Here is a 26,179-nt window from a genome sequence, read left to right on the forward strand (position 1 = left end):
AGCCCGCGCCGGCTCTTGCGCCTGTCCAGGCACTGCCAATCGAGCGCGGAGTCCCGCCGCTCCGCTAGTCCCGGCTAGCCGCCAGCCGAACGCCGGCCTAGTCTCGCCGGAAACCTGAAACCAGCCGCGTGTGTCGGGGACGCGGGCTGCGCCTGCGCGTCCGGGGAGAGGGTGACCCCAGGGAGAGCCGGGTCCGTCGCGGGGACCGGGTAGAGACCCCTGTCGGAGTGCACTGCGCCGGACACTTCAAGTGAGTTCCTGTGTGATTCTCGCAGGAACCCCGGGACCCGGGCAGAGACACGCCAGAGGGGAAGGAAGTGCCCGAACCAGGATTGGAGCCAGGGGCGTCCGAGGAGGGAAACTGAGGCTGCAAAAGTCTGTGTGGAGAGGGGTCGGCGTTGGCCTGAGGGTCCGGGTGGGCGTCTGAGGAGGGGCGGGTCTCTCCGAGGAAGGACGGCCGCAGCGTGTCTCTAATTCAGCGTTTTTTCTTTTCTCACTCGGTGGCCCAGGCTTGAGTACAGTGGTACTATCATAGCTCACTGCAGCTTCAACTTCTCAGGCTCAAGCGATCCTCCCACCTCAGCCTCTTGAGTAGCTGCACCACCACGCTTGGCTCATTTTTAAATTTTTATTTTTAATTTTTGTGGAGATGGGGGCCTTGCTATGTTGCCCAGGCTGGTCTCGAACTCCTAGCCTCAAGGCCCAAGCGATCCTCTCGCCTGGGCCTCCCAAAGTGCTGGGATTACAGGCATGAGCCACTGTACAGCCTAATTCAGGGTTTTCTAACCAGGGCGGGGTAATGAAATTGTATAGGAACAAAATGACACCCCTATTTTCTCTGTGAAATTTAGCATTTCCTTTCCCCATTGCTGGAGCAGCCTTAGCAGTGCCTGAAACTGTGTCATAATTTCAAGTGGGGTTGAGTGTAAATGATAATTCCAGATAAGAGTTATGCAGGGCCAGGCATGATGGCTCACACCTGTCAATCCAGCACTTTGGGAGGCTGAGGCGGGAGGATCACTTGAGGTCAGGAGTTCGAGACCAGCCTGGACAGCATGGCAAAACCCCATCTCTACTAAAAATATAAAAATTAGTCAGGAGTTGTGGTGCGTGCCTGTAATCCCAGCTACTCGGGAGGCTGAGGCATGAGCATCACTTGAACTCGGGAGGCAGAAGTTGCATTGAACTGAGATGGCACCACCCCACTCCAGCCTGGCGACAGAGTGAGACTCAAAAAAAAAAAAAAAACAGTTTGTGCAGCAACTACAAGGTGGTATCTTAAGCTGTCACTTACATTCATTACTGCTTTGAAATTATTGTAGGGTCTTGTTATTTAATGCATTGAAAATAAGCATCTATGCTAGTATAGCAGAAATTTGTTTTTAAAGCATTTTGATGCCATTTCAATATCATTGCTTTTTGTTTTGTAATTCCGTATACTGTAATTAATGCACATAAGGCAGGGCATGGAGGCTTACGCCTGCAATCCCAACACTTTGGGAGGCCAAGGCTAGAGGATTGCTTGAGGCCAGGAGTACTAGACCAGCCTGGCAACATAGGGAGACTACATCTCTACAAAAAATTAGCTGGGTATGGTGTTGTGCACCAGTAGTGCTAGTTAATTGGGAGGCTGAGGTAGGAGGATCACTTGAGCCCAGGAGTTGGAGGTTGCAGTGATTGTGTGTTTGCCACTGTGCCATCGCACTCCAGCCTAGGCAACATGAAGACCCCATTCCAAAAAAAAGAAAATTACATAAACACCATGCTTGTAAGAAGGAGTGGCAGGGCTTGCCAGATGCAGAATGATAAAGGCCCCCTGCACTAGTTTCACAAAGGTGCTGGTCAGGAGAGTCTGTCCATACATTACATGGACCTGAGTTCAAAGCCAGCCCAGCCCAAACTGGCCAGTCTCACCCACTGCACTGCTGCAGGACCCCAGCAAGTCTCTCCCCTTGCTGGGCCTAGTTTTTTGTTTGTTGTTTTTGGTTTTTTTGAGACAGAGTCTTGCTGTGCTGCTCAGGCTGGAGTGCAATGGCGCTATCTTGGCTCACTGCAACCTCTGCCTCCCATGTTCAAGTGATTCTCCTGCCTCAGCCTCCCGAGTAGCAGGGATTACAGGAACATGCTGTCACGCCCAGCTAATTTTTGCATTTTTAGTAGAGATGGGGTTCACCATGTCAGGCTGGTCTCGAACTCCTGACCTCAGGTGATCCACCTACCTTGGCCTCCCAAAGTTCCTGGATTACAGGCATGAGCCACCACTCCTGGCCTGCTGGGCCTAGTTTTTAATCTGTTCAATCTGCCATCACTTGTGAGACTTTTCCAATGGCAACCTTCTAATATAACCAGACTTCAAAATATTTTAGTCTGGGCATGGTGGCTCATTCCTGTAATCCCAGTGCTTTGGGAGGTCAAGGTGAGAGGATTGCTTGAGTCCAGGAGTTCAAGACCAGCCTGGGCACATAGCAAGACCCCATCTCGACCAAAAAATAAAATTAGTCAGGCGTGGTGGCACGCACCTGTCGTTCCAGCTACTCAGGAGGCTGAAATGGGAGGATCGCTTGAGCACAGGAGGGTGAGGCTGCAGTGAGCTATGTCTGACCTGAACCTAGGCTTTCTAACCTTTGGGCCCATACTTCTTATTTTAGTTATTATTATTACTATTTTTTTTCCTGATACAGAGTCTCACTGTGTCACTCAGGCTGCAGTGCAGTGGCGTGATCTCAGCTCACTGCAAGCTCAGTCTCCTAGGTTCAAGTGATTCTCCTCCCTCAGTCTCCTGAGTAGCTGGGATTAGACATGTAGCACCACATTCAGCTCATTTTTTTGTATTTTTAGTAGAGATGGGGTTTCGCCAGGCTGGTCTTGAACTGATCTGCCCGCCTCGGCCTCCCAAAGTGCTGGGAGTACAGGCATGAGCCACCGTTCCTGGCCTGTTCTTTTGTTTGTTTGGTTTGGTTTTGTATTTTTGAGACAGAGTCTCACTCTGTCACCCAGGCTGGAGTATGGTGGCGCAATCTCAGCTCACTGCAAGCTCCGTCTCCCGGGTTCCAGTGATTCTCCTGACTCAGCCTCCTGAGTAGCTGGGATTACAGGCGCCCACCACCACGCCTGGCTAATTTTTGTATTTTTCATAGCGACAGGGTTTCACCACGTTGTCCAGGCTGGTCTCAAACTCCTGACCTCAAGTGATATGCTGGCCTCGACCTCCCAAAATCCTGGGATTACAGGCATGAGCCATCGCGCTCAGCCTGGGCCCATACTTCTCAGCACTTCTTTCTTTCTGCCTTTTGTGACCAGGAACTGAGTTGACTCTCTTACTTTTCCTGATATATTCCAGGCCCTGGAGGGACAGAAAAGCCAGAAATGGACCTCTTGAGACTCTCTAGACTGTTCTCCAGGGCCCACCCCATGGGACTGTTCATCCTGCAACACCTGGACCCCTGTAGAGCCAGGTGGGCGGGAGGCAGGGAGGGGCTGATGCGGCCAGTGTGGGCGGCCTTCAGCAGCTCCTCCTCTCAGCTGCCCCTCGGCCGGGAGCACCCGGAGAACACGGGCAGCCTGGGCTCTGATCCGAGCCACTCCAACTCCACGGCCACGCAGGAAGAAGACGAGGAGGAGAGTTTTGGGACCCTCTCTGACAAATACTCCTCCCGGAGACTATTCCGCAAATCCACAGCCGAGTTCCATAACCTGCAGTTCAGAGAACAGAGAGAGGAGCAAAGGGAACCGGAACCCAAGTTATGGCGAGGCCGGAGAAACACCCCGTATTGGTACTTCTTGCAGTGCAAACGCCTGATCAAGGAAGGGAAGGTGAGGGACGCTTTGGGTTCTATGGCTCCTGATTTCTTACCCTTGGCGGCTCAGTGTTTTGCAAGGGGTTGCCTGACCTTCCCAGCCTCTAAGTTTTGGGCCTACCCTGTGAACTGCCAGCGTTATGGCTGTAAGTATCACTGCCCTTTGCCATCCTCCATCACAGTTTTATTTTATTGTATTTTTTTTTTTTTTTTTCCTAGAGATGGAGGTTGCACTGAGCTGATCTTACCACTGGACTCCAGCCTGAGTCACAGAGCAAGAATCTGTCTCAAAAAAAAGGAAAAGTGAATCCTCCACACCCTTCTGGCACTCCCTGCTTTACGTTTTTTTTTTTTTTTTTTATTAAGACAGGATCTCACTCTGTCGCCCAGGCTGGAGTGCAGTGGCGCGATCTTGGCTCACTGCAGCCTCTGCCTCCTGGGGAATTCAAGCGATTCTCCTGCCTCAACGTCCCGAGTAGCTGGGATTACAGGCGTGTGCCACCACGCCTGGCCGATTTTTGTATTTTTAGTAGAGATGAGCTTTCTCCATGTTGGCCAGGCTAGTCTCAAACTCCAGACCTCAGGTGATCTGCCCACCTTGGTCTCCCGAAATGCTGGGACTATAAGCATGAGCCATTACACCTGGCCCCTGCTTTAGTTTTGTTTGTAGTACCTGTCATCACTTGATATGTTGTATGTCTTTCTTATCCCATTTCATGTCTGTCTTTTTTTTTTTTTTTTTTGAGACGGAGTCTCACTCTGTCACCCAGGCTGGAGTGCAGTGGCCGGATCTCAACTCACTGCAAGCTCCGCCTCCCGGGTTCACGCCATTCTCCTGCCTCAGCCTCCCGAGTAGCTGGGACTACAGGCGCCTGCCACCTCGCCCGGCTAGTTTTTTGGATTTTTTAGTAGAGACGGGGTTTCACCGTGTTAGCCAGGATGGTCTCGATCTCCTGACCTCGTGATCCGCCCGTCTCGGCCTCCCAAAGTGCTAGGATTACAGGCTTGAGCCACCGCACCCGGCCTTTTTTTTTTTTTTTTTTTTTTTTGAGACAGAGTCTTGCTCTGTCACTCAGGCTGGAGTGCGGTGGTGCAATCTCGGCTCACCGTAGCCTCTGCCTGCCAGGTTCAAGCAATTCTCCTGCCTTAGCCTTCCAAGTAGCTGGGATTACAGCTGCACGCCACCATACTTGGCTAATTTTTGTATTTTTAATAGAGACAGGGTTTCACCATGTCGGCCAGGCTGGTCTCGAACTCCTGACCTTGTGATCTGCCCGCTTCAGCATCCCAAAGTGCTGGGGTTACAGATGTGAGCCACTGCGCCCGGCCTCATGTCTGACTTTCCACACCGGAACATGAGCTCCACGAAGGAGCTCCCTCTTGTTCCCAGCTATATCTGCAGTGGATAGACCTTGTCTGGCTCATTGAAGCACTCAGTAATTATTGTTTGAATGAACAGATGAAAATAATGAAGGAATAAAGGAACGAACTGAGGCTTCACCGGGGAAATGTTGTGAGGGGAGGGATGAGGCAGAGACAGCCGGGGGCCCAGGGGGTTTGCAGTCACCCAGGGCCACCGTCCTGCACTGTCTCAGGAGGGTCCCTCAGCCTCAGCCTCCCTCTCTCTGCCGAGGGTCTCTGGGGCTGTTCTGAGCCCCTGCCCTGTTGCCTCTTCCCTGCAGCTGGTCGAAGCCCTGGACCTGTTTGAGAGGCAGATGCTGAAGGAGGAGCGACTGCAGCCCACGGAGAGCAACTACACGGTGCTCATCGGGGGCTGCGGGCGGGTCGGCTACCTGAAGAAGGCCTTCAAGCTCTACAACCAGGTGTGTGTGAGCGCGGGGCAGCAGGGGCAAGGCTCTGAAAAGCTGGGGGCGGATCCCGAGTGTGCCGCTTGCTAGCGCTTTACACTGGGAAGGTAACTTCACCTCCCTGGCCTCAGTCAGACTCCTCCTTAAAATGATGGTGATTGTGGGTGATAAACGGGATGACATCGAGAGCCCTTTAGCACCTGCCTGGACTGCAGCAGTCCCCATGTTCCCTGAGAGAAGTAGCCTCACTCTGTCACCTAGGCTGGAGTGCAATCATAGCTCACTGCAGCCCCCAACTCCTTGGCTCAAGAGTTCCTCCTGCCTCAGCCTCGTCAGTAGCTGTGAGTACAGGTGTGTAGTACCATATCTGTCTAATTTTTTTTTTTTTTTTTTTTTTTTTTTGAGGCGAAGTCTTGCTCTGTCGCCCGGACTGGAGTGCAGTGGCCGGATCTCAGCTCACTGCAAGCTCCGCCTCCCGGGTTTGCGCCATTCTCCCGCCTCAGCCTCCCGAGTAGCTGGGACTACAGGCGCCCGCCACCTCGCCCGGCTAGTTTTTTTTTTTTGTATTTTTAGTAGAGACGGGGTTTCACTGTGTTAGTCAGGATGGTCTCGATCTCCTGACCTCGTGATCCGCCCGTCTCGGCCTCCCAAAGTGCTGGGATTACAGGCTTGAGCCACCGCGCCCGGCCTAATTTTTAAATTTTTTGTAGAGGTAGGATTGTGCTGTGTTGTCCAGGCTGGTCTCTAACCCCGGCCACCCGCCTCGGCCTCCCAAAGTGCTGGGATTACAGGCCACAGCCCAGCCACTGCATCTGCGCCTCTTTTTTTTTTCCCTGGAGACAGAGTCTCGCTCTGTCGCCCAGGCTAGGGTATAGTGGTGTGACCTCGGCTCACTGGAACCTCCGCCTCCTGGGCTCAAGCGATTCTCATGCCTCGGCCTCCCGGGTAGCTGGGACTACAGGCGCACGTGCCACCACGCCCGGCTCATTTTTTTGTATTTTTAGTAGAGACAGCATTTCACCTTGTTGACCAGGCTGGTCTTGAACTCCTGACCTCAAGTGATCCGCCCACCTTGGCCTCCCAAAGTGCTGGGATTACAGGCGTGAGCCACTGCGCCCAGCCCATTACATCCACTTTAAAAAACTGTTAGTTTTGGCCCAGTGCGGTGGCTCACGCCTGCAATCTCACCACTTTGGGAGGCCAAAATGGGCAGATCATGAGGTCAAGAGATTGAGACCATCCTGGCCAACATGATGAAACCCTGTCTCTACTGAAAATACAGAAATTAACCGGGCATGGTGGCGCACACCTATAGTCCCAGCTACTCGGGAGGCTGAGGCAGGAGAATCACTTGAACCCAGGAGGTAGAGGTTGTAGTGAGCCGAAATCATGCCACTCTACTCCAGCCTAGCGACAGACTGAGACTCCATCTCCAAAAAAAAGAAAAAAAAATTATTTTTATTGTTTTTATTTATTTTATTTTATTTTATTATTTTTTTGAGACGGAAGTCTTGGCTCTGTCAGCCTGGCTGGAGGGCAGTGGCACAACCTCGGCTCACTGCAACCTCCACCTCCCAGGTTCAAGCAATTCTCCTGCCTTAGCCTCCCGAGTAGCTGGGATTACAGGCACCCACCACCACACCTGGCTAAATTTTTTGTGTGTTTTGTAGAAGATGGGGGTTTCTCCATGTTGGCTGGGCTGGTCTCGAACTCCTGACCTCAGGTGATCTGCCCCCCTCAGCCTTCCAAAGTGCTGGGATTATAGGTGTGAGCCACAGCACCCAGCCTTGTTACTGTTTTTGGTGACTTACCTGCAGTGTGTCTGCCTTCTTCAGTGTCAGCTCAGTAAGGACAGGCTGTGCCCGCTCTGCTAACCCCAGGGCTGGTGCCAGGCGGGTAGCGAGTTGTCAGTGCACCTCTGTGGAGTTCAGCAAGACACACAGAGCCTACATCATCCTCAAAGTAGGGACTGCCATCTTTGCTTTTCAGAGAAGGAAACTGAGGCACAGAGAGATGAAGGGACATGTCCAAGGCCACCCCACTTGAATGCGCCGGGGCTGAGATTTGAGCCCCAAATGGCCTGACTCTAGCAGGGTTCTTTCTGCCACTGAGCCGCCTGTCACCTGCCCTCGACCACATGGCCCTTCTCTGGGCAATAGTGAGTGCTAGGCTTCACCAGGGATTGTCAACCCTAAGCATCTGCCCTAGTCCCCCAGAGGCTCAATAAGCTGAGTGTCGCTCACCTCCGGGGCTTGTGACTCAGCAGATGAGGTGGCCCTGAGAATGTGCATTGTGCCAGTGGTTCGGGGCCTCCCCTAGAGCACTGTAGTGCACCCTCCCACTTGCCACAGGCATCCACGGTTTCAAGGTGATGGTGTCATCCCCATTTTCACACGGAAGCGCGAACTTGCCCAGGAACCCTCAGGTAGTAAGCACTATAGCCCCTTTTCCCCTTGACTGGGTGGCCTGAAGGTGGGGACATCAGGAAGACCTTGCTGCCAGGACCCCAGGCCTGGAGTGGGCTGACAAGTGCCCAGGGCAGGATAACTTCTGTTTGGTACATATCGGGGTGTGGGCTCAGTTTTCAGAGTCCCTTCAATGTGTCTGAGTTTGGAGAGCTGGGCTCTGATGTGTCCCATGGCTCTGCCTTAGAGCCTGGCCTGGTGTATGCAGTAACGGGGTCCTCTCCAGCCTCAGCCTCCTCTGGGGCAGCTGCTCACCTGTGTGTCCAGCTGATCCCGGGCCACCACTGAGCTGCTTCCATCTCCACAGATGAAAAAGCGGGACCTGGAGCCCTCAGACGCCACCTACACGGCCCTGTTCAACGTCTGTGCCGAGTCCCCCTGGAAGGACTCAGCTCTGCAGAGTGCCTTGAAACTCCGGCAGCAGCTGCAGGCCAAAAACTTCGAGCTCAACTTGAAAACGTACCACGCGCTGCTGAAGATGGCTGCCAAGTGTGCAGACCTTAGGATGTGCCTTGATGTGTTCAAGGTGGGGGGCTTCACTTGCCATCCTGCTCCCCGTTGTGGGGCTGGTCTCATGTGGCGGGGGCGGGGCTGTGGTGTCTGTCTCTTCTCATGCAGGAAGGCTCAGGGAGGGTGAGACAGCCTGTATTGGGCACTGGGGTTCACAGACGGATCTGATGAGACCCTGCTGGAGGTTGTGTGTGCCGCTGTGTGCTGTGTCCTGCTTTGTGCACTCGAGGGACGGCTTCCTGGAAGAGGCGTCCTCTATCCGAGTGTAGAGACGGGGTCTTGTTATGTTGCCCAGGCTGGTCTCAAAACTCCTGGCCTCAAGTGATCCTCCTGCCTTGGCCTCCCAATGTGCTAGGATGACAGACATGAGCCGCCACACCCAGCCTACTGCAGGTCCTCAATGGGACCTCTTTGTTCCCTCCCCAAGGAAATCATCCACAAAGGGCACATTGTCACAGAGGAGACTTTTAGTTTCCTGCTCATGGGCTGCATCCAAGACAAGAAGACAGGCTTCCGGTACGCCCTCCAGGTATGTCCCTCCCACCCCACCTTCCTGCCCTGCTTCCCTGGCGCAAGAGGTGCAAAATGGTGATCCTGTGAGCACCCATGATGGTCCTGTGCTGAGTATTTTTATATTTGTGCTCTTCTGAAAACCCAGCAACCACTGTAGCCTCAATCTACAGATGGCAGGGAGAGGAGGCCCTTAGAGGTGGAATGAGGGCGGCCCCCGCCTCTCCCACCCTGCTTTGCAGTAGGCTCAGCCCCTCTAAACTCACCTTACCTGAAAGCCTGCCGCACACTCACCTGGGCACTTGTTCAACCCTCCCACAGCCCGCTAGCACTTCTGCAGGTGCAACCGCAGAGTCATTCATTCATTCATTTATTTTGAGATGGAGTCTCACTCTCGCCCAGGCTGGACATGGCACGATCTCGGCCTCCTGCAACCTCCGCCTCCTGGGTTCAAGTGGTACTCTTGCCTCAGCCTCCCGAGTAGCTGAGATTATAGGCGCACGCCACCAGGCCCAGGTAATTTTGTATTTTTAGTAGAGACAGGGTTTCACCATGTTGGCCAGGCTGGTCTTGAACTCCTGGCCTCATGTGATCTGCCTGTGTGGGCCTCCCAAAGTGCTGGGATTACAGACGTGAACCACAGCTCCTGGCTGGAAAGCTTTTTTTAAAATTACTTATTTATTTTTTTTGAGACAGAGTCTTGCTCTGTCGCCCAGGCTGGAGTGCAGTGGCGCGATCTCGGCTCACTGCAAGCTCCTCCTCCCAGGTTCATGCCATTCTCCTGCCTTAGCCTCCCAAGTAGCTGGGACTACAGGCGCCTGCCACCACGCACGGCTAATTTTTTGTATTTTTAGTAGAGACAGGGTTTCACCATGTTAGCCAGGATGGTCTCGATCTCCTGATCTCATGATCCGCCCGCCTCAGCCTCCCAAAGTGCTGGAGTTACAGACATGAGCCACCATGCCTGGCCTATTTTTTTGAGGCAGCTCTTGCTATGTTGCCCGGTCTTGCCTGGAACTCCTGGTCTGAAGGGATCCTCCCATCTAAAACTCCCAGGACACTGGGATTCCGGGTGCGAACCCTGTGCCCAGCTGCTGAACGGGAGCACCGAGCTGACGTTTGTCTCTTCTCTGGCAGGTGTGGCGGCTGATGCTGAGTCTGGGGCTACAGCCGAGCCGGGACAGCTACAACCTGCTGTTGGCAGCAGCTCGGGACTGTGGCCTAGGGGACCCCCAGGTGGCCTCAGAGCTGCTTCTGAAGCCCAGTGAGGAGGCAACCCTGCTTCAGCCCCCAGTGGGCAGGCAGCGGCCAAGGAGGACAGCCCAGGCCAAGGCAGGCAACCGCATGTCAGCCATGCTGCACGTGGAGGCCCTGGAGAGGCAGCTGTTTCTGGAACCTTCTCAGGCACTTGGGCCTCCAGAGCCTCAGGAAGCCAGAGTGCCCGGCAAGGCCCAGCCAGGGGTAGAAACCAAGGCAGAGCCCAGCCACACAGCGGCCCTGCCCCCTGTGGCCCTGAAGCCACCTCCCATGGAGCTGGAAGTCAATCTCCTGACCCCTGGGGTCGTTCCCCCGACCGTGGTCTCCTTTGGAACAGTGAGCACCCCAGCTGACCGGCTGGCCTTGATAGGGGGCCTGGAGGGCTTCCTGAGCAAGATGGCAGAGCACAGGCAGCAGCCCGACATCAGGACCCTCACACTACTGGCTGAGGTGGTGGAGTCTGGGAGTCCTGCAGAGTCCTTGCTGCTGGCCCTCCTGGACGAACACCAGGTGGAGGCCGACCTGACATTCTTTAACACGCTGGTGAGAAAGAAGAGCAAGCTGGGAGACCTGGAGGGGGCCAAGGCGCTGTTGCCAGTCCTGGCGAAGAGGGGCCTCATCCCCAACCTGCAGACGTTCTGCAACCTGGCCATCGGGTGCCACAGGCCGAAGGATGGTCTGCAGCTGCTCACAGACATGAAGGTGAGTGGACCTGGGCCTGGGCAGGACGCCCGTGGTCCTGAGGAGCACTCTGTAGCTCAGGAGGGAAGTTTGGAGGAGCAGGGGTCCTCTAAGCCCCCCACTTGGAGAGGATGAACTGTGCATAGGGGCAAAGAGAGTGGGGTTGATAAGCTTCTGGTGTAGAATGGTGTTCAGTCCCATTTTGGGGGAAGCAGACCCTGGCGAGTGCGTCAGGGCTGGACGTAGAGATGCATAGATATTCCCGTCTGGAAGAAGGTGGCCGTGGGGTGACACTGAGGGCTGAGGGCTGGGGACAGGCCTCGGCCCCAACACTCTAGAGGTATGGCAGGGATTCTCAGAATTCCTGGGGAGCTGTAGGTGGTTTTCAAAGCCCCCGAGATCTGCTGTGCCTCCCACCTAGCCCCCATTGGAAGTGCTGCGTGGATTTCATCCGACCACAGCAGAGGCTGCGTCCTGCGTTGTCGGGGTCCCCCAGGTCTATCACCCTCTGGCTGTTTTCCTGGACCCTGCCTGGCTCACCTAGCCAAGACTCACGGTTTTCTAGGCTGACCACCACCTGGTGACCACGCATCACGGGGAACCCCCCCCCCCAGGGAGTGAGGAGGTGGTGTCTCCCGCATCAGTTTCCGCCCAAGTCAGTCGGTGTCTGAGAGCAGCACGGGCGTCCTTTTCCGCAGCTTCTTTAGGGCTGAGCAGAGGGCCTGGGCTTGGCTTTCCTGCTGGAGAGGGACATTCAGCCCATCGTTGCTGCTGGGTTTGCCTTGCTGGCCGTGGCCGCTGGTCCCAGGAGCCAGCTTGATTGACAGAGGGTGGGACCTGCTGGCTCCCAATGGCTGCCATCATCTTGCTGATTCTATGATGTCCCTGTGTTCTAGAAGTCCCAGGTGACCCCCAACACTCACATCTACAGCGCCCTCATCAACGCAGCCGTCAGGAAGCTGGACTACACCTATCTCATCAACATCTTGAAGGACATGAAGCAGAACAGGGTCCCAGTGAACGAAGTGGTCATCCGCCAGCTGGAGTTTGCAGCCCAGTACCCTCCCACCTTTGACCGGGTGTGTGCCCCAAGCTCAAGCTCATCAGCTCCTTCACCATTTCTAACCGCCCCCACCACCCAACCCTGGTTCTGGCCCTTGGGATTGTGTTCTCATGCTTGAAACTGTCCAGCAGCTTCTTTTTTTTTGAGACGGAGTCTCAGTCTGTCGCCCAGGCTGGAGTGCAGTGGCGCCATCTCGGCTCACTGCAAGCTCCGCCGCCTCCCAGGTTCACGCCATTCTCCTGCCTCAGCCTCCCTAGAAGCTGGGACTACAGGCACCCGCCACCACGCCCGGCTAATTTTTTTGTATTTTTAGTAGAGACGGGGTTTCACTGTGTTCGCCAGGATGGTCTTGATCTCCTGACCTCGTGATCCGCCCGCCTCGGCCTCCCAAAGTGCTGGGATTACAGGCGTGAGCCACCGCGCCCGGCCCCAGCAGCTTCTCTTAGGAGTCCCCAAGTCTGTAGACCACAGCCTGAGTCCCTGTCCACGTGGCTCATCTCATGTCTCAGGCCAGCCTTGCCTTTGCTGCCTCTGTCCATCCCAATGGCCTTCTGTCAGTTCCCAAAGGCCACCAGCCTCTTGCCTGCCTCAGGGGATTGGTGTTCTGCTGCCTTGGGTGACACCCACTTTCATGTGGTGGGCTCTTTCTCCTGGAGGTCTCTGCTTAAGTGGCCCTCAGAGATGCCCAGCTGGCTGCCGCTCTGACCTGGGTTGAAAGTCTCCCCTCCCCCCAGCTCTGTTCCTTTATGCCGTATCCTACAGTCTCAGGTCACGTGCTCACGGGCAGCCCTGGCCTTCCCTGTATCAGGCTTCTGGAGGCAGAGACTGTCTGCCGTGCTCATCTGGGTCCCCAGCACCTGCATGTTGCCGGTTACTCCAAACAGGTTGTTGCTTGCTTAGGGACTGGACAGGCAGTGAAGTGGCGTTGTTATCTGGGGTGAATCACCGAGATTTGTTGTCTTACTCCACGGAAATCAAGGATGTGGACACATAAAGAGTGAGGTTAACGGTGGCTCATGCCTGTAATCCCAGCACTTTGGGAGGCCGAGGTGGGTAGATCACAAGGTCAGGAGATTTAGACCATCCTGGCCAACATGGTGAAACCCCATCTTTACTAAAAATACAAAAATTAGCTGGGCGTGGTGGCGCGTGCCTGTAATCCCAGCTACTCAGCTGAGGCAGGAGAATTGCTTGAACCAGCCGAGATTGCGCCACTGCACTCCAGCCTGGCTACAGAGCAAGATTCCGTCTCTTTTTTTTTTTTTTTTTTGAGACAGAGTCTCCCTCTGTCACCCAGGCTGGAATGCAGTGGCAGGTTCTAGGCTCACTGCAACCTCCACCTCCTGGGATCAAGCAATTCTCCTGCCTCAGCCTCCTAAGTAGCCAGGATTACAGGCGCCCGCCACCACACCTAGCTTATTTTTTTTTTTTTTTTTTTTTTGAGACGGAGTCTCGCTCTGTCACCCAGGCTGGAGTGCAGTGGCCGGATCTCGCTCACTGCAAGCTCTGCCTCCTGGGTTTACGCCATTCTCCTGCCTCAGCCTCCCGAGTAGCTGGGACTACAGGCGCCCACCACCTCACCCAGCCAGTTTTTTGTATTTTTTAGTAGAGACGGGGTTTCACCGTGTTAGCCAGGATGGCCTCGATCTCCTGACCTCGTGATCCACCCGTCTCGGCCTCCCAAAGTGCTAGGATTACAGGCTTGAGCCACCGTGCCCGGCCCTTATTTTTGTATTTTTAGTAGAGACGGGGGTTTCACCATGTTGGCCAGGCTGGTCTCGAACCCCTGACCTTGTGATCCACCCGCCTTGGCTTCCCAAAGTGCTGGGATTACAGGTGTGACCCACCGCATCTGATGACTCTGTCTCAAAAAAAAGAAAAAAGAAAAAAAAGAGTGAGGTTAAGTTTGGGCATTGTGGCTCACACCTGTAATCCCAGCACTTTGGGAGGCCAAGGCGGCTGGATCCCCTGAGGTCAGAAGTTCAAGACCAGCCTGACCAACGTGGTGAAACCCTGTCTCTACTAAAAATACAAAAATTAGCTGGGTAGTGGCGGGCACCTGTAATCCCAGCTACTCAGGAGGCACAAGAATCACTTTAACCCAAGAGGCAGAGGTTGCAGTGAGCCAAGATCACGCCACTGCACTCCAGCCTGGGTGATAGATGGAGACTCGGTCTCAAAAAAGAAAAAAAAAAAAAGAGGTTAAGAGCTGAAGTTTAATAGGCGGAAGAGAAGAGCTCTTGCCTGGCACTGTGGCTCATGCCTGTAATCCCAGCACTTTGGGAGGCTGAGGCGGGCAGATCGTGAGGTCAGGAGATCGAGACCATCCTGGCTAACACGGTGAAACCTTGTCTCTAATATAAAAAATTAGCCGGGTGTGGTGGCAGGCGCCTGTAGTCCCAGCTACTTGGGAGACTGAGGCAGGTGAATGGCATGAACCCGGGAGGTGGAGCTTACAGTGAGCCGAAGTCGCACCACTGCACTCCAGCCTGGGTGACCCAGCGAGACTCCATCTCAAAAAAAAACCTCTCTGCAGAGAGAGGTGCCAGAGAAATGGGTTGCTGCTTCCACTGTGAAATGAAGAGGTTTTGTACATGAGCTGGAGGAAGTGGTGTCTGATTTACAAAGGACACAAAAGATTGGTTGGACCAGGTGTGCCATTTACATAGCTCGTATAAAAGCTGGCACCCCACCCTCACCTTTTATTATGCAGATAGGTTTCCAGTGCCATGTTGCCTGGTTCTTTACTGTACACATGGCAACAAAAGAAGGGAAGATGGGGCCCCCATGTTGAACACACCTGGCTCCCGAGTAGCCTTTTTCTATTGTCACAGCCGCCAGCATTTACCCCTGCGAGCTTCCAGCTTGCTTATCTGTGTCTGCAGCTCGACTTTTCAGGCTGCTCTTTGTTAGAAAAGAAATGATTTGGGGGCCGCTTTTTATTAAAAGGGAAATTTCACCAAGGACTCTGTTGCCCTTACTATCTGCCCAAATAATTTCTTTCTGCCTCCTGTATCAGCAGGAGCAGGGCAGAGTCATGAAATCTGCTTTGTTAGGACCACAGCCTCTTCCTGCTGTTCTGAGGATATCAGGCTCTGGGGGTTTGGCTTTTGGGTCCATCGAGTCACACTCTGCTGAGCACCTCCGGAGCATCCAGAGCCACTGTGGCTTGGAGCACAACCCAGATGGGACAGAGACAAGTAAATGGGCAGGGACGCACACAGCCAGAAGGTGCAGGGTCAGGAATGCCGTGCAGGTGTCACACCTGAATGCCATTTTGAGGGCTTCCTACAAATGGGTGGGACAGCAGTGGAGATTGTGCCTGGCTGAAGGCATAGCTGGGCATTTTTAAACTGTGTGTCTGTGCTTTGAACTGTTGGTTGCGAGTCTTTTCTCATTGGCTCCAGGGCGTTTACACACACACACACACACATTCTGGGTACTGGTTTTTGTTGATTACATGTTGTGCGTGTCTTCCTAGTGGATTGTCTCTTCCCGCTGGCGTAGGGCTCACTAGGGGTTCAACTCCACAGTCACAAGACTATCACAGGCCTAAAGCATATCGTATTTAAGTCAGACAGATGTCCCCGACTTAAAGATGGTTCTACACAGGATTTTTCAACTTTGCAATAGTTTTATCAGGATGTGACTCTGTAAGGATCGACTTTGTGCAGGGTTAGTTTCTACTGAATGTATGTCACTTTTGCATAATTACGAAGTCAGGACCCTCTGCTGTGTTGCCAGCAATAGATGCATTTTCCTTTTGTTTTTATGAGATGGAGTCTCACAGTGTCACCCAGGCTGGAGTGCAGTGACGTGATCTTGGCTCACTGCCACCTCTGCCACCCAAGTTCAAGCGATTTTCCTGCCTCAGCCTCCTGAGTAGCTGGGATTACAGGCACCTGCCACCACACCCGACTAATTTTTGTATTTTTTTTTTTTTTTTTTTACTAGAGATGGGGTTTCACCATCTTGGCCAGGCTGGTCTTGAACTCCTGACCTCGTGATCCACCCACCCCAGCCTCCCAAAGTGCTGGGATTACAGGTGTGAGCCCCCGTGCTGTTCCAAATTTTTTCTTTTTTTAAAAAGAGATGGAATTACTCTGTTGCCCAGGCCGGAGTGCAGTGGCACGATCATGGCTTACTGTAGCCTTGACCTCCCAGGCTTAAGCAGTCCTCCCACCTTAGCCACCTGAGGAGCTGGGACTACAGGCATGTACCACCATACCCAGCTAATCTTTTAGACGGGGTTTTACTATATTACCCAAACTGGTCTGGAACTCCTGAGCTCATGTAATCCACCTGCCTTGGCTTCCCAAAGCACTGGGATTACAGGAGTGAGCCACCATGCCCAGCCAGATTGATTTTTGATTGACGGTGGGTTTTTGGGGGTGGAACCGTGGTGTCAGGAGCATCTGTACTCATATTCCCTCATGATGGTGTCCTTGTTTATATTCGTGATTCTGTTGAGTTTTGCTTTCTGTGCTTTCAGGCTCTATCCGGCACCGTAAGGTTTAGAATTGTTCAGTCTTTTGAGTCAAACCTTTTTTTTTTTTGTTTTTTTGAGACAGAGTCTTGCTCTGTCGCCCAAGCTGGAGTGCAATGGTGTGATTTCAGCTCACTGCAACCTCCGCCTCCCGGGTTCAAGCCATTCTCTTGCCTTAACCTCCCAGACAGCTGGGGGCTACAGGCATGTACTGCCACATCCAGCATTTTTAGTAGAGGCGGGGTTTCCCCATGCTGGCCAGGCTGGTCTCGAACTCCTGACCTCAAGTGATCTGCCGCCTCGGCCTCCTAAAGTGCTGGGATTATAGACGTGAGCCACCGTACCGGGCCAAACCTTTTGTCATCATGTGGTAGTAGCTGTATGTCAGATGGTACTTTTTGGCTGGTTTTTTTTTTTTTTTTTTTTTTGGTATATTCCCCCGCCAGCTCTCTGTTTCTGTCTGGTGTGTCTTTTCTTTTTTCCCCATATCTCCATGGAGCCTATCTCGGCAGTGTTGAGATGATGGTCAGAGGGAGGTGGCTTTGAGCGGGAGGGGCTCGGCAGGCTGTGGAGGCAGGTGGGACCCAGTGATTCTAGCTTGGGGGCCTGGGGTGGTAAGTGGGGATGGAGGAACACAGTGGAGTGCTATCAGGCAGATGGCTCTGGGCCTGCCCCAGGGTGCCCAGCTGGGACCTGTTTCTCTGAAGTAAGCTACTCCCATAGTGCGTGTTCACAGCTTTTCTGCCCTGTCCCCTGCAGCCACCTGGAAGGGAAAATGGCAGCTACCAGCTTCCCTGAGGCCTGAGCCAGCTGCCGAGGTTTGGGATTAGCTGTAGGTAACAGGAGTGATTCTAGCCTCGCTTTTGTAATTCCAGTACCAAGGGAGGAACACCTACCTGGCGAAGATTGACGGCTTCCGAGCCTATTACAAGCATTGGTTGACAGTGATGCCCGCAGAGGAAACCCCGCACCCCTGGCAAAAGTTCCGGACCAAGCCCCAGGAGGACCACGACACCGGCAAGGAGGCCGATGTGGACGGATGTACCCTTGGGGGCAGGTGATGGGAGCACAGCTGAACCCAGCCTCAGTGCTCGGCCCTCAGTGCTCTGTGGGAGCCCCAGGACAAGTGAGCTGGTGTCACCTCCTGCCTGGGGCAAGAGCCAGGCCCTAAGGAACAGCCGCAGTGTGTCACGGGTGTTGGTGTGAGGACACACGCTAGGCCCAAGGTGCCTGCACTCCCGGCAGGTCCAAGGGCAACTCCAGCCACTTTCGCATGTCACCTTGGGTCTTCCAGCTCCAGTACCTTTGCGTGTCACCTTGCACACCACAAGGGGGCTGGGGCATCTGGTCCCTGGGGCCTGGTGCCGCCCCGCTGGGTTCCACAGGCCGATGCTCTGAAAGAATAGACGTGGGGCCGGAGCGGTTTAAAGATTTTATTTTTACAAATCACAGCTGATGGACAGCAAAGCCTTCCCCGTAGAGACCGTGCTCCAACTTGGGCCTGGGGCACTGCTTGCTGCTCCCAGGAAGGGGGTGGCGCCACAGGCAGGAACCTGCGAAGTCCAGAGTCCAGGGTGGAGAGCGCCAGCCTCAGCCAGAGCAGCCACGGCAGCCACAGTGTGTGCACTCGATGATGCGGCCCTGCAATGGAGGAGGACATTGAGATGATGTCACTGCGCCACACTTGTCCCTGCACGGTCACATACGTGGCAACCCTCTGCCACCATGCCATATAGGGACACACCTCAGAAACCCTTCTGTGACAGCTCTGGACAGGGAAAATTTGGTTCCCTCATGATGGTGGAAACAGCTGCTATTGACACCGAGGTTACATCTGTATGTGTAGTTATAATACGTTATGCAAATCCAACACACATTTGCCAATCAAGAAAAATCGGTGTGAATGAGTCTCGTTATTTCCCTAAGTGAGCATGACAGACCCTGCGATAAGCAGAGGTGGCTCCGCTACTGTTTGGGGACTTCAGGGCGGCCTCTGGGCTGGGACACTCTGGTGGGGGAAGAGGGCAGGAGGCTATGCACTTGAGTTACACCCTTCTGACCCAGAGCCTCCAGAAAGAAGGGTCTTGTCCACCAGGCCTGCTGCGGCCCAATGCTTGGCCGGCCAGAAAGCCCTAGAACAGTGGCTTGTGTTTATTTCACTTTTTCAGTTCTTTTGTTGGAGGAGCAAGACCTTAGTTTAAGTAAACAGGATCCTCTGATGAAACCCAGGTAAGTCTACAGCAGGCTGTTTTGGCCACTGGGTTGAAGCAGCACCCCAGTCCACCAGCCCCCCGACCTGGATCCCTTGTGGAATCTGGGCACTCGGGAGGGGGGGCTTCTGCCACTCTGCCACCCCTCCCTGCCTCCATCAGAAAACCAATACCCTAGTCTTTCCTTGGGGAGGCGGCCCTTGCTCACTCCCACTGCTCAGTACAGAAGTCCTCAGATCCAGCCGCAGCTCTCCATTGTCAGTCTCACTGCAGCATGAAGGGACCGTGTGAAGAGGCACCTGTGTGGAGCTGGGGACCAGGCCAGGCTGGCAGATGGGCAGTGGGGCCTAACCTCCTAGCTGGGCCAACAACTGTGTGCCAAGGCCACAGCTGCCTTTCAGAGGGGCTTGGGGCTGGATGGAGCTCAGCTCCTGTCCCTCAGCACCACTCCTGAGGTGCCTGGCCTAGGAGTGGTACTTGGAACAGAAAGTTCTGAAAGAAGAAACAGTGGGCCGGGCGCAGTGGCTCACGCCTGTAATCCCAGCACTTTGGGAGGCTGAGGTGGGCAGATCACCTGAGGTTGGGGGTTCAAGATCAGCCTGACCAACATGGAGAAACCCCATCTCTACTAAAAATACAAAATTAGCCGGGCATGGTGGTGGGCGTCTGTAATCCCAGCTACTTTGGAGGCTGAGGCAGGAGAATCATTTGAACCCAGGAGGCAGAAGTTGCAGTGAGCCAAGATGGTGCCACTGCACTCCGGCCTGGGCGACTCCGTCCTGGGGGCAGGGGGAAAGACAGTGATGGTAATGTTAAAGTATCACTGTGAGGACTGAGGGAAAGGGACAGGAACTCGGTGGCCACCCTTCCCTGATGTCACCCTGCCACCACCTTGGGATTAGGGCTCTTCACCACCATTTCCTAAGTGAGGAAAGGGGTTCAGTAATTTGCCCAAAGGTGGAGTTGAGATTGGCCCCAGACCTAATAAACACACTCACAGCCACACGCTGCCTCACACAGATTCCTGAACAGAGAGACCCACTCCCGTGAGGGAGAGCCAGCAGGATATCCAGGGATAAAACGACATTCCAGCCCAATCAAATAACGTAAGATCCCTTGGAGTCGACTAGAGCTTTTGAGCTGAAAATAACATCAAGCTTGAGCGTCAGACATTACCACTTCCAGCTTGCTTTTGGGCACACGGCAGATGCAGTTCGTCCCAAAGTTGGTGTCCCTTGTCTGAATGCACCGCAGGCAGCACAAGTTCTCATACCCTTGCTTTTTCCATTTTGCAATCAGGTTTTTGTCTGCATAGCCTTCTTTAATACAGTATTCATAGAGTTCTGTCAAAAAGATGGGGAAGAGCATCAGTCCATGGTCTAAAAACCTCCCCAACCCTTGATCAAAAAGAGCGTTCAGGCTGGGCGCAGTGGCTCATGCCTGTAATCCAAGCACTTTGGGAGGCCGAGGCGGGCGGATCACCTGAGGTCAGGAGTTCGGGACCAACCTGGCCAACATAGTGAAACCCCGCCTCTACTAAAAATACAAAAATTAGCTGGGCATGATGGCAGGCGCTTGTAATCCCAGCTACTCAACAGGCTGAGGCAGGAGAATCACTTGAACCCAGGAGGCAGAGGTTGTACTGACCTGAGGTCATGCCACTGGACCTGCCTGGATGACAGAGTGAAACCCCATCTCAAAAAGAGAAAAAAAAAAAAAGCATTCAGTATTGCAGTGGGACAGTCCTTGGAGGAGGAACAAAAAAGAGTATTTAGGCCAGGCAAGGTGGCGTAATCCCAGCACTTTTGGAAGCCAACACCAGAGGATCACTTGAGTTAAATCAGCCTGGGCAACATAGTGAGGGCCCATCTACAAAAAATTTAAAAATTAGCTGGGTATGGTGGTGCACACCTGTAGTCCCAGCTACTCGGGAGGTTGAAGTGAGAGGATCCCTTGAGCCCAGAAGGTTGAGGCTGCAGTGAGCCATGACTGTACCACTACACTCCAGTCTGGGGAACACAGCAAGAGACCCTGTTTCAATAACAACAACAACAAAAAAGTCAAGAGCGGTGGCTCACGCCTGTAATTCCAGCACTTTGGGAGGCCGAGTTGGGTGGATCAACTGAGGTCAGGAGTTCAACACTAGGCTGACCAATATGGTGAAACCCCATCTTTACTAAAAATACAAAAATTGGCCGGGTGTGGTGGTGGGTGCCTGTAATCCCAGCTACTTGGACAGAGACAGGAAAATCGCTTGAACCCAGGAGGTAGAGCTTGCAGTGAGCCAAGATCTTGCCACTGCACTCCAGCCTGGGCGACAGAGTGAGACTCTATCTCAAAAACAAAACACACACACACACACACACACACACACACACACACAAAACTCAAGCCAACATTGACTCCCCCTTATTTTTAGTGGTAAGAAAAACCATGACTTGCAGAGGTTGTGAGAATGATTGTGGTTAGCTCAGTAACTCCAAAGGTGACTCGAGTTTGAAAGGCCAAGAGAGACTGACTAATTACCTCTGCTGATGGCTTTCCGCTTGTAAAAGAGGTCAAAGATGTAGCGGGTTTTCTGGTGGTGGATCCTGAAGATGGGCCACAGAGATTCCACTTTCCTTTTTCCCTCATGCGGTTCTGTTTCAGCTGGGGAGAAACAAAGTGTGGTTTGAGGGAACACGGTCGGTCTGCGCAGGATTTTCTTTTTGTAAATAACTAGTGATAATGAATAAATACCACTTTATACCCACTTTATACCCACTAGGATGGCTACATCAAAACTATGGCACAATAACAAGTGTTGGCAAGGATGTGGAGAAACTGGAAGTCTCCCACGTTCCTGGTTGGAATATAAAATGGTGGAGCCACTGCAGAAAAGAGTTAGGTGGCTCCTCAACAAGTTAAACAGGGCTGGCCGGACTCAGTGGCTCACACCTGTAATCCCAGCACTTTGGGAGGCTGAGACAGGCAGATCACTTGAGGTCAGGAGTCTGAGACCAGCCCGGTCAACATGGTGAAACCCCATATCTACTAAAAATACAAAAGAATTAGCAGGGCATGATGGCGCATGCCTGTAATCCCATCTACTTCGGAGGCTGAGGTAAGAGAATTGTTTGAACTCAGAGGCAGAGGATGCAGAGAGCTAACATCATGCCACTGCACTCCAGCCTAGGCAACAAAGCGAGACTCCTGTCTCAAAGACTCCTGTCTCAAAAAAAAAAAAAAAAAAAAAAAAGGGAATGAAGTAAGTACTGATATATTCTGCAACACAGATGAACCCTGAAACATAAAACTGAGTGTGGCAATGGTCGTACAACTTTGTGAATATACTAAAAATCCCTTAATTGGATAATTTAACAGGATGACTTTCACAGTATATGATTAGTATCTCAATAAAGCTGTTATTTAAAAAAAGAATAAGCCATTGGGCATTTTCGGAGGCCAAGGTCAGCAGATCACGAGGTCAGGAGATCGAGATCAGCCTGACCAACATGGTGAAACCACATCACTACTAAAAATTTAAAAATTAGCCAGGCGTGGTAGTGCATGCTTGTAATCCCAGCTTCTCAGGAGGCTGAGGCAGAAGAATTGCCTGAATTCGGGAGGTGGAGGTTGCAGTGAGCCGAGATCACACCACTGCACTCCAGCCTGGGCAACAGTGTGAGATTCCATCTCAAAAAAAAAAAAAAAAGCCGGGCGCGGTGGCTCACGCCTGTAATCCAAGCACTTTGGGAGGCCGAGACGGATGGATCACGAGGTCAGGAGATCGAGACCATCCTGGCTAACACGGTGAAACCCCATCTCTACTAAAAATACAAAAAATTAGCCAGGCGTGGTGGCAGGCGCCTGTAGTCCCAGCTACTTGGGAGGCTGAGCTAGGAGAATGGCGTGAACAAGGGAGGCGGAGCTTGCAGTGAGCCGAGATCACGCCACTGCACTCCAGCCTGGGCGACAGAGTGAGACTCTGTCTCAAAAAAAAAAAAAAAAAAAAAAGGTAAGCTAAGTAATTTAAACAATTATTTTAAATTAAAAATGTCTATTTTTGGATCCTTTTGTAATTCATGAGTGTGATTGGGTGTTCACATCCATGTGTGAGACGTGCCACTCTCAAACCTTGTCACACTGTTGGCACATTGCCCGTGTGACAAGAAAAAAAGTTTTTAATTACAGAATTAGAAAACATAGATTTTTAAAAAGATCATTCAATGATAACGTCTGTTAAAAGGTTGGTCCCAGCTGGGCACGGTGGCTCACGCCTGTAATCCCAGCACTTTGGGAGATCAAGGTGGATGGATCACTTGAGGTCGGGAGTTCGAGAACAGCCTGGTCAACATGGTGAAACACTGTCTCTACTAAAAATACAAAAATTATCTGGGCATGGTGGCACATGACTATAATACCAGTTACTCGGGAGGCTGAGGCACGAGAAGTGCTTGAACCCGGGAAGCAGAGGTTGCAGTGAGCTGAGATTGTGCCACTGCACTCCAGCCTGGAAGATAGATGACCCTGTCTCAAAAAAAAGAAAGAAAAAAAAAAAAAAAAGCCGGCCGGGCGCGGTGGCTCAAGCCTGTAATCCCAGCACTTTGGGAGGCCGAGACGGGCGGATCACGAGGTCAGGAGATCGAGACCATCCTGGCTAATACGGTGAAACCCCGTCTCTACTTAAAAATACAAAAAAAAAACTAGCCGGGCGACGAGGCGGGCGCCTGTAGTCCCAGCTACTCGGGAGGCTGAGGCAGGAGAATGGCGTAAACCCGGGAGGCGGAGCTTGCAGTGAGCTGAGATCCGGCCACTGCACTCCAGCCTGGGTGGCAGAGCAAGACTCCGTCTCAAAAAAAAAAAAAAAAAAAAAAAAAAAAGCCAAAAAACCAACCTTGGTCCCTATGCTTTCAGATCTATTTCTACAGCATAATAATTTCTCAAGATAATTCTAGGCCCACAGATGGGCATCCTAATCATCTTGAAGGCACCTCTAATTTCATCTCCCAGCCAAAGTCCTTTAGGGCTGAGGAAAAGCCAAATAAACTAGACCAGTTGACAGGTTCTCAGTGAAGTGGCCGCAGGAGAAGCCGATCCTTCAACACATGCAGGATCACGTGACACTCATACTTGCCACAAGGCAGTTCTCTCTTGGCAGTTAGAAGTTCATCTTTGTCTATGACCTCCTCAGTTTTTAGGGAAGAACAGACGGGCGAGGAGTGGTCAAGAAGACTATGCCTCCCTGTCTCTAGCTTTTAAGCCATTCTATTACCTAGGTATTACAGTTCAGCTCAACAAACAGAATGCTGTGATCCAAGCAGAAAAGCAGGTAGTAAAGATTCAGCAGGTACACATGTTAAGATGTGACTTGCTCCTCCTTGGCCTCTCCCACAATTGTGAGGCCTCTCCAGTCACGTGGAACGGTAAGTCCATTAAATCTCATTCTTTTGTAAATTGCTCAGTCTCAGGTATGTCTATCAGTAGCATGAAAACAGACTAACACACCCCTATCTCTACGAAAAATGAGCCAAGCACAGGGTGGGAGCGGTGGCTCACTCCTGTAATTCCAGCACTTTGGGAGGCTGAGGCGGGTAGATCACGAGGCCAGGAGATCGAGACCATCCTAATACAGGGAAACCCCGTCTCTACTAAAAATACAAAAAATTAGCCGGGCGTGGTGGTGGGCACCTGTAGTCCCAGCTAGTCGGGAGGGTGAGGCAGGAGAAAGGCACGAACCCAGGAGGCGGAGCTTGCAATGAGCCGAGATCGTGCCATTGCACTCCAGCCTGGGCAACAGAGCGAGACTCTGTCTCAAAAAAAAAGAAAAATTAGCCAAGTGTGGCAGTGAATGCCTATAGTCCTAGCTGCTTGGAAGGCTGAGGTGGGCGGGATCACCTAAGCCTGGGAGGTGGAGGCTTCAGTGAGCTGTGATTGAACCACTGCACTCCAGCCTGGGCAACAAGGTGAAACCGTCTCAAAACAAAAACAAAAAGAAGAAAAACAGAACAAAGAATACTTCTTTCTGGAGGTAAAGAATATCTAAACACAAAGTAGGGTTCCTCCTCCCCTCAAAAGTCACCCTTTAGAAAATGAAGTTAATTTACTTTCAAGGACTCGAAAAATCTCTTCTATTCCAGCACGCTCCCATTTCCTTTATTTTGATAAACAGCTGTTTGGGGAAGAAATCTCTCAGCCCAGAATGACCATGATTACTGCAACAGGCCCATCCAAATCTAAATCGCAAAGCAAATTCTGAGTATTTAATAGAAGGTATTTGGTACCAACAGTTTTTTTAAAAAGGGGCAAAGTAATTTAACACTGATTTAATTTAGTAATTACTGCTGGATGTACGACCTCATAATAACCATGATCAGGTTAGTTACAAGCAAGCATTTCAAGTTACTTTAAAAAGTAACTTCAGCCAGTGTAGTGGCTCATACCTGTAATCCCATCACTTTGGGAGGCCAAGGTGGGTGGATCACTTGAGGCCAGGAGTTGGAGACCAGCCTAGCCAACATGGAGAAACCCCATCTCTACTAAAAATACAAAAATTAGCCGGGCGTGGTGGCGCATGCCTGTAATCCAAACTACTCGAGAGGCTGAGGCAGGAAAATTGCTTGAACACGGGAGGCAGAGGTTGCAGTGAGCCGAGATCACGCCACCGCATTGCAGCCTCGAAGACAGAGCAAGACTCCATCTCAAAAAAAAAAAAGTACATTGGTTAAGTAGCCACACTGTGATCATTTAAGGCCAACAGATGCTTGTGGCTTCAGATAAAATTTCCAAAGACAGCATAGGACATGGGTTCACAAAGCAGGTTCACATGCCATTTACACGGAAGTGACAGAAAACAGATGCTGCAAAGATTAATCAATGAGACTGAAAAGGAATAGCACTTCCAAGTAAATATATTTTGTATGATTTTAAATATACATCTAACCAAAATAGTAAATAACTATAGGTAGACTATTTGATCTATATTTCATAACCTTTTATATTCAAATTGGAAAAAAAAAAAGCTTTTTGAGGACCCTTTCATTAATACTATCTTATTTTCGGGCACTTACTGTATTTCCATGAGTTCGTAAGCAAACACAACAGGTCAGTGTTAGTAGACCACCCTCTTTTTATATTTGCACTTACGCCTGTCCCCTGGAAGCATCTAAGCCTTTGACCTTTGAACTCAGCCCACCCAGACAGGAACTCCCCTACTCACCTTCTCTCATCTTTTGATCTAATTCATCCAGTGTTGGCTCAATCAACTCCCAGCCATCTGGGGGTGCTTTCCGGCTTCTTTTGACTTTAGGCATTTTCCTTCCACACGATAATTTGCAAAGATCTGGGGGGAAAATGAATTGGTTTCTGAGTCTCAAATCCCCAAAGGCCTTTGTCAGTCATTATTTTAGTACA

The 26,179-nt window shown here is 52.1% G+C and overlaps 2 protein-coding genes and 1 non-coding gene across 5 annotated transcripts in view; 2 read left to right on the plus strand and 1 right to left on the minus strand.

Annotated features, from left to right (window-relative positions):
- The first annotated feature begins 14 nt into the window (after window positions 1–14).
- PTCD1 (pentatricopeptide repeat domain 1) lies at window positions 15–18,481 on the plus strand. Its single transcript, XM_010375766.2, has 8 exons — window positions 15–250; window positions 3,341–3,813; window positions 5,480–5,620; window positions 8,378–8,596; window positions 9,008–9,109; window positions 10,228–11,049; window positions 11,925–12,107; window positions 17,453–18,481. The coding sequence occupies exons 2-8, from the start codon at window positions 3,367–3,369 to the stop codon at window positions 17,636–17,638; spliced, it is 2,100 nt and encodes a 699-aa protein (XP_010374068.2). The 5' UTR covers window positions 15–250; window positions 3,341–3,366; the 3' UTR covers window positions 17,639–18,481.
- The window catches only part of BUD31 (BUD31 homolog), a 10,535-nt gene continuing 2,350 nt past the window's right edge, over window positions 17,995–26,179 (minus strand). For all 3 annotated transcript variants that reach the window (XM_010375767.2, XM_010375768.2, XM_030932609.1), the window contains exons 3-6: window positions 25,986–26,108; window positions 21,314–21,436; window positions 19,964–20,130; window positions 17,995–18,218 (exon numbers count right to left, since the gene is read on the minus strand). In XM_010375767.2, the coding sequence (XP_010374069.1) occupies window positions 18,168–18,218; window positions 19,964–20,130; window positions 21,314–21,436; window positions 25,986–26,079 (435 nt within the window). In that variant the 5' untranslated portion in view covers window positions 26,080–26,108 and the 3' untranslated portion in view covers window positions 17,995–18,167. The remainder of the gene's footprint in view (window positions 18,219–19,963; window positions 20,131–21,313; window positions 21,437–25,985; window positions 26,109–26,179) is intronic.
- On the plus strand, window positions 22,837–22,937 carry LOC115898505. The gene has a single exon (XR_004058230.1). It is a non-coding gene; the product is annotated as a small nucleolar RNA U13 (small nucleolar RNA).

The sequence above is a fragment of the Rhinopithecus roxellana genome, chromosome 6, assembly GCF_007565055.1.
Source record: "Rhinopithecus roxellana isolate Shanxi Qingling chromosome 6, ASM756505v1, whole genome shotgun sequence".
Classification (NCBI taxonomy): Eukaryota; Metazoa; Chordata; class Mammalia; order Primates; family Cercopithecidae; genus Rhinopithecus; species Rhinopithecus roxellana.